Source organism: Pteropus alecto, unplaced genomic scaffold (assembly GCF_000325575.1).
Source record: "Pteropus alecto unplaced genomic scaffold, ASM32557v1 scaffold78, whole genome shotgun sequence".
Lineage (NCBI taxonomy): Eukaryota > Metazoa > Chordata > Mammalia > Chiroptera > Pteropodidae > Pteropus > Pteropus alecto.
In genome coordinates this window covers 5,103,022-5,110,934 of record NW_006443124.1, presented here as the reverse complement: position 1 = coordinate 5,110,934, position 7,913 = coordinate 5,103,022, and the positions used below count along the sequence as shown (strand labels likewise).

At 39.9% G+C, this 7,913-nt stretch overlaps 1 protein-coding gene across 1 annotated transcript in view; it reads left to right on the top strand.

Moving 5' to 3' along the window:
• LOC102883516 (ankyrin repeat and KH domain-containing protein 1) overlaps positions 1–2,455 on the top strand; it is a 90,608-nt gene extending 88,153 nt beyond the window's left edge. Inside the window, exons 32-35 of the mRNA XM_015597945.2 lie at positions 4–142; positions 681–856; positions 1,528–1,692; positions 1,964–2,455. Coding sequence (XP_015453431.1) covers positions 4–142; positions 681–856; positions 1,528–1,692; positions 1,964–2,023 — 540 coding nt within the window. The 3' untranslated portion in view covers positions 2,024–2,455. The remainder of the gene's footprint in view (positions 1–3; positions 143–680; positions 857–1,527; positions 1,693–1,963) is intronic.
• Positions 2,456–7,913: the final 5,458 nt, after the last annotated feature.

Here is a 7,913-nt window from a genome sequence, read left to right as displayed (position 1 = left end):
AAGATACCTCCCCCCATTGGAACAGAGAGACTAGCCCGGATTCGGCAAGGAGGATCTGTCGCACAAGCCCCTGTGGGGACCAGTTTTGTCGCTCCTGTTGGACACAGTGGAATCTGGTCATTTGGTGTCAATGCTATGTCAGGTACAGTTACCTTGCCCTCTGTCTGCAGGGATATCTCAAGTAAGTTATAGGTTTTTGCCATTAAAACTTAGTTCTTTAAAACAAAAAAGTTTAGTTCCTACATTTAACAATCAGTAGCAGTGTTTATATTTTTGAAGAATTCAATCTAGTCTGAGAGTCTGGAATGCTAATTTGGATTATATATAATATATGTAATATATATAATAATAATATATAATATATACAAAATAACAGAGTTGGCTAGAAGTAAAAGATTCAAAGCATATTTCCTTTCCCTCTTAAGCTTTTCGCTGTAGAATGGGATAGTCTTTTGAGTTCTTTCAGAGAGCACTTAATCTTTTGAAGGACAAGATAGAATGTTTGGGATACTCAAAGGGCTTCACCCAGTTTTCCAGGAACTTGGTTTGCAGAGATTGTCATGAACATGCCCTGAGCTCTTCAGAAGAGTGATTTTGATAAAATTTAGTATGAAACACAATCAAGTGGTAGTTTTGTTATTTTCTACAAATAAACATCTGTTTTCAATTCTTCTTTCCAGAAAGCTTATCGAGTTGGTCACAGTCTGTGATAGGGAACCATCCAATGCATCAACAATTATCAGACCCAAGCACATTCTCCCAGCATCAGCCAATGGAGAGAGATGATTCTGGAATGGTAGCCCCCTCTAACATTTTTCATCAGCCTATGGCAAGCAGTTTTGTGGATTTTTCTAAAGTGAGTTGACAAATATCATTGTAACTTGTTTAACATTTTGTCAGCCAATGTGGCACATGTTAAGGAATAGTTTGTATTGAAATCATTCTTCCTTTCGGTGAGAATAGTTTGTTCCCATGACTTTGCCAGATCTTTTCGAGAGCCGATTATGTTGTCCACAGTAGTCTATCCTCAAACTATCCTGAAGATGACCCTGTCCTCCCAGAAAGCCTGAGTGATTTGGGTTTTGCTGCCACAGCTTTGAGGGAGCCCTCTGTCCCTCAAAAAGCTGGCTACGAGCTCCCAATGCCCTCTTATCTGCTCTAAAAGCTTCCTGGCTGCCGTAAAGCCATGTAATGGCCTCAGGCAATTGTGTAGAGTTCCTTTTTTTTCTTAGCACAAGCTTCTCAGTGAAACTAAATATGGGAAAATTAAGGGTATTATATGTGTTCATCAAATATGAGAAATTTCCTGATGATTTGATATTGGATTTAGTTGTTTTTTCCTCTTCTCATTGAAAAGTGGTGCTGATAAAGATAACCACTTTTGGTTTCTCAACACTGTACAGTGCTGTACTTACAGGATCCTCTGGAGTTCTTTGATTGAAGGGAAACTAAAGAAATCTAAACTGCTGTTATAGAATCATCGTCTATAATTACTTCATGGTTAACACTTTCTTTCTGCTGTTTTAGGGTCTGCCAATTTCCATGTATGGAGGCACCATAATACCCTCTCATCCTCAGCTTGCTGATGTTCCAGGAGGCCCTCTGTTTAATGGACTTCACAACCCAGATCCTGCTTGGAACCCTATGATAAAAGTTATTCAAAATTCAACTGAATGCACTGATGCCCAGCAGGTAAAATGGACTTAATACTCCTTTATTTTTTTCAGATTTATCATGTCATTTTTGGGTAGTGTAAATTCCAAATATCAAAAGTCATGACATCTGACCACCTTGATCTAAATTAAGTTTTTCAATATCAAGATGATGCTACTAAACATTTTATTTCATATATATGTATTCTCCCTAGGCAGAAACAGTGAATTGCCATTGCATTTATATATTCATTTTGTAAATGTCTAAAGATTCCTAATTAGAAATTCCAATTTTTCCTCCCCCTTTTCAGATTTGGCCTGGCACGTGGGCACCTCATATTGGAAACATGCATCTCAAATATGTCAACTAAGTTAGAAGGTCTTACTCTTTAGCCTTGTTTGAGAAACCTATGACCTTGGAAGAACCCTGGGGATTTTTTTTTTTTTAATGTGCCTAACTAAGAAATTTTCTCTGAGGCTTTAGCAATGGAAATTTGATTGCCCATTGTATAAGAAAAAAGTAATTTCCTAGCCACTTGATTATGTTGTCTGGTTAGTTTAGCCATTTTGAACTTAGTGCTTTTGGCTAAACATACTGAATGCTACTTGTATGCAGAAGAGAATTAGATAATTACATGTTTCAACCTTTTAGGGTGGTAAATACATGTACAGTTGTTTACATACTTAAAAGGAAAAAGTTGAGTAAATTTCTTGTCATATATAGTGGCTCTACTTAATGTAGCCTGTATTAATGTGAAATATTTACCAGAATATTCAATAAAAAGATGAACAGTGTTTTAGAAGTGAGGTGTGATCCTTTCAGTGGTCATGCAGATACCACCCAGTCCACAATCATATTGAATCAGGTTGGGTTTCTCACATTTTACACTTTAGAGTCCATTCTTTGACTGCCTTAAAAAAGTACTTTTAAGAGTATTTATCTTCTATTTGGTAAACATTCCTTGTTCTCTTTCTCTTCTGTATCATTTTATAAGTGAGAAAGTTTTAAGCCCCTGCAATGTGTTTTATCTGACATTAGCAGATAGACCACTGATGATTTAGTTCTTTATGGATCTTGAGTATGTCAATAAGAACAGTAGGATTTCAATCAAATGACACTGAACAAACTTAAGGACACCCAAATCATCAACTTCAGGTTCCTTTTGTGCTTCCTGACTTTTTTGTCTAAATATTTTGGTTTTAGGTGTTTTAAGTTTTATTTGAGTTGGAACATAGGAGTGGGCAGGGGTAGGGGTGCCTCCTGTAATTCTGTTGTATTGTTAAATCAGCTAAGTAATGTTTATAAATGCGTGACTAATTCTGGGCTTAGTTCCATGGCCCCAAGTATGAAGAGCCAATATGTTTAACAAGCTAAACACAGGAACACTAAATGAATTGCTTTGGCCAAACCATAGGCTATGCCAAGAATCTGATGCAATAGAGAAGGAAAAACTATTCCACTGAAAAGAACAGCCATCAACTTTTCATGTTTTAATATAGTTGAATTTCCTGGTCTTATGTATAGGCAATCCAAAAAAGAAAACAAATGTTTGAGGCCGCTAGAGAAGCCAAAGCACATATCAAGGCAAAGAAGGATGCACAGAAAAATAGTAACTAGGAACAGAACCATACAAGCAGCATTTCTCTCATACTAACAGGAATTCTCAGTCTTCTCTATGTGGCTCCCAGAGCCACCATTAGTTGAGACATACCTGCTTCTTTTATCTTCCATATCATCTTACATATGAGAGAGCTTCTTTAGGCTCATTTCTTATTTTCTATTTTGAATGGATTTGGAAAGTATCATTGGTGTTGAAGCTACTGCCTTTGAAGTGCTCTCAAGAGACCCCTTTACCTTGAGGGGGAGAAAAGACCCCTTGGATCACCTACATATCACACTGTTTCCACTTACCAATGACAACAATAAAAATCACCTAATATTAGTGAAACGAATGAAACTACTCTTTATGAAACATACACTAGTGAGAGATGATATTAAGTAAATTACTTAGTGGGACAAAAAGGTAAGTTTTGTTTTACCTTAACTATCTACCATACATTTGGATATTCTGGAAGAGGCTTTTACCCTACTTTCTGTGCCTTGAGGACTACAGAATGAAAAATTTTATCTCAGCGCAGGAAATAGAATCCATGAGAAGAGGAGGCAATTATGAGAAACCCCTAGGAGGATTAGAAAGAAACAGGAGCTATGCAATTAATAGTAGTTATTTAGAATACCCTCCTCCCTGCCCTCTTACCAGCACTGCCTTCTTTTCTTTCTATTTGGATCCCAGTAGCCTACTCCCCACCCCATTTTGCCTGCTACAATCTCTTCTTCCTCTGTTTTGCCTCTCCTGGCATTACTTTACTGCCTTTTACCAACTTGAACCTTGGATTAAACCTAGCTCAGGTAAGAACTTAATTACTTTCAAAATATACAAGGGATTTGGGGGGAGGCAGGATGGGTACAATGGAATAAGAATCAGAAAACTAAATTCTATTTTCATTTCTGCTACTTGAAGCTATATTACCTTAGGCAAGTAATTTCTCATTTCTGGGCTTTACTTTCCTCATCTGAAAATGAAATTGAACATATGTGAACTCAAAAAGTCTCCTAGTTCTAACACAAATTTTCTTCTTTTTCTTGTGAATAAGAATGTATGATATAATCATACTGGAAACCAATAGAAAGTTTACATTGCTGAGGTTTAAGAGCTCCCTACCATTGGTTCTCACATGGAATCAAAAGCCTGCTGTTGTGGGAGCCAGTACTGATTTTGAGATTTTAGTGAAGGCGGAAGAAAATCTTACACATCCATAGTGAGCCCCTCAAGTCATTAAGAAACATCCTGTTGAGGCATAGATCAAACCCCATGAGAATAACAGCCTTTTGAGGAATAAAACTATATCATCAAGGTTTCTGGACCCACTTATTTCAAGTTGTGTTCAATGTAAAAAAAATTCCACTATCAATAAAATTATTGATGTTTTAAGACCCTTTGAACCTATTGTGGCTACAGTGTGCTGACTTGCCCTTTTATAGGCCAGTCTGCTTCCTTCAGTCCCTGCTCTCAAAGGGGAAATCCCAACACCTCAGCTAACCAGACCGAAGAAGAGAGTTGGACAGCCAATGGTGGCCTCTCCTAACCAGAGGTAAGAAATCTCAGGTCTTGGAACTACGGTTTTCATCTGTTCTTGTAGATTCTGGTCAAATTCTTCTTCCAACCTCAAAATTAGTGCATGAGGGATCCATCCTCAGTTTGAGGTAGCTTGTAGAGGGGAAAGGCTGGTTGTATTATAGTTTCAAGCCGAACAGAGGAGTGGCTCTGTCCCACTGTTTTAAGTAAGACCTTTGGACCACATTGTAAACCCAGGAAGAGGCAAACAAGCCTGTACAAAAACAGTTTCTGAACATCCTGTTCTTTAACTAGACCTAAATGTCTTCTACCAAGAAGTGTGGCTGGTTGTGATGTCTTTCAGTGGACCCTGTCCTGGGGTGAAGAGCTCTAATAACACTGCATTTTCTATTCATTCTCAAAGATTTGTCACCATTTGCCAACAGGCTGGTTCCTTTACCTTCACTCTCTCCTGTTAGGAAATAGGTGTGAGAAAAGTGGTTTTAAATACTCAAAACTTAAATGTGTTAAGACCACCTCCAAAAAAGGGCAGGAGCATGGGATTCAAGACCAAACTTGGAAAAGAAGGCCATAAATCTAATGATCAGATTGAAAACCTATTTTGTGATTACTTTTCACCTTGATGGTATGAGTCCAAAGTACAGTTGTCCCTTGGTATACATGGGGTGTTGGTTCCAGGACCCCCTGGGGATACCAAAATTTGAGATGCTCAAGTCCCTTATATAAAATGGCACAGAACAAGGCATACAGTCAGCCCTTTGGATTTGAATCCTGGGGATATGGAGGGCCAACTGTATATTGAAAAAACTCTACACATAAGTGGACCCATACATTTCAAACCCAACCCATGTTGTTTGCTGGCAAAGACCTGATATTCCCTTAGAGGTTTAGTCAGATCTCTGGGGGTAGGGCTTGGGCATAGGTTTTTTGTTTCTTTTTTAAGTTCCAATACTCTAACAGGTAATCAGTGTTGATCCTCTGATTTAAACTCTTGGTCTTTCACATGGACTGCTTGGATGATGAATCTGGCTTTCTCTCTAAAGCTAACTACCTGTTCTCCAGTGTCGCAGCCCTTACAGCACACAGCATCTCAAGAAAAGTAAGCTTCTACCAGCAGCCTTACAGTAGTAGTACCTTCTGCTGTTCTGTAGTAGATTCGTAGAAGGAAGCCACACTTCCACACTGATCCTTCTTGAAAACCTTTGACACTTCTCTCCTAGTACTCCTTTCTGGCTGGTCTTTCTCAATCTCTTGATGAATCCTTTTCCTCCACTACTCCTTAAATAAATGTTGATGTGCCTAGGCCTCTTCTTTCCCTGTGTCTTCTCCCCAAGTGATCTATCCCTCACTCACAGATTTCACTCCACCCAGATCTGAATTGCTGGCCCAGAGTTCTCTAAGCTCAGTATATCTAGCTCCTTACTGTGCTTCCCCTTCTGAGCATTCCATACACATCTAATACCTTCAATATAAAATATTCCCCTCCCCTTGTTTTCCCTATTATAATAGGCAGTACAACTTGCTACCAAGACTCAAGTCAGAAGATTGAGAATTATCCTGGTTTATCTCCCTCTCCCTCACTCCACCCGTAAGCAGTCACCTTATCCTTCCTCTTCCATGTTTCTGAATCCCTTCCACTTCTCTCCAACCACACAGTCACTGCCCTTTCCACACCACATTTCACTAGGCTGGTGTCTTCACCTTCAATCTCACTGTCCTCCATCCCATTCCCCACTCTACTGACCAGATTCCTTACCTTGTTTAAAAGCTGAGTTGCCATAAACTGCTCCTTACAATCTGCTTCCTAAGCCTTACCCACCAGCACTGCTAAGACACTTCATTTAGACACCTTGAAAGAAATTCAGAAACCTTTTTGGAACATAAAATATACATATTCTTGCTCCCTGGAGTGTGATTCTAAGGACCTGCTGACTTAAGGGTCTGCATCACCCGGGATCTTATTAAAACCCAGAATCTCAGGTCCCACCCCAGACTTTTTTTTATCAGAATCCTCATTTTAACAAACTCTCTGGGCTATTTATGTGCACATTAAAGTATAAGAAGTGCTGACTTATGAGTCTTTTTTTTTTTTTTTTTACTAAGTGAAGAAATCAGAGCTAAGGGTAAATCTGATGAAGCCAGAGCTCAAGTAATATATACTGATTTTGAAGAAGCCAAACAGAGGACAAGTGGATCAAATGGAGATTTTTAGTGTATATAGGTACTAGACAGATTACTTACTCTCCCCACCACCTCTCCTGCCTACTTTCATACCACTGTCTGCATCAAAAAAATCTAAGGCCAGACTCTGACCTTCCTTTCCAGAGGGCTAAAGACCAAGCAGACCTCTCCTGTTATACTGATTTTGAAGAAGCCAAACAGAGGACAAGTGGATCAAATGGAGATTTTTAGTGTATATAGGTACTAGACAGATTACTTACTCTCCCCACCACCTCTCCTGCCTACTTTCATACCACTGTCTGCATCAAAAAAATCTAAGGCCAGACTCTGACCTTCCTTTCCAGAGGGCTAAAGACCAAGCAGACCTCTCCTGTCCCCCAATCTTTATTCATCTTTTAATTGGTCCAGGTTTCACTTCCTCCAGAAAGCCCACCCTGCCACCCTGCCTCTCTGCCTTCCCCTTCATGCTTGCACCAGGCCATCTAGGCACTTTTCACCTTGTACTGTCATTGATTAATGGGAAGCAATACACAGCCATTCTGAAGGGCACAAGCTCTGGAATCAGATACACTCAGGTCTGAATCGCAGCTCCTCCTCCTACAAGATATGTGACTTGTAACCGGTAACCTCTCTTGGCTTTAGTTTCCTCACCCGTAAAATGTAGCTAATGATAGTGATTTCCTGTCCAAAACTGTTGAGAGGAATGGGTGAATTAATACATAGCAGTAATGTGTGCCGAACCTCACCTGTCCCCAGCAGCCCGCTATAAACAGCGAGTAGTAGATAGCCGCAGTATTCGGAGACTGGCTGGCCAGTGTTGGGCCAAGAGGAACCCCAGGCTTTTGTGGACCTGGGAATCATTCCAGCTTTTGCTGAGCCCAGGGCTTGCGCCTTCGCAGATAGGGCGGGACTGTCTGGTTGATTGACGGCTGGTGCCCCGCCC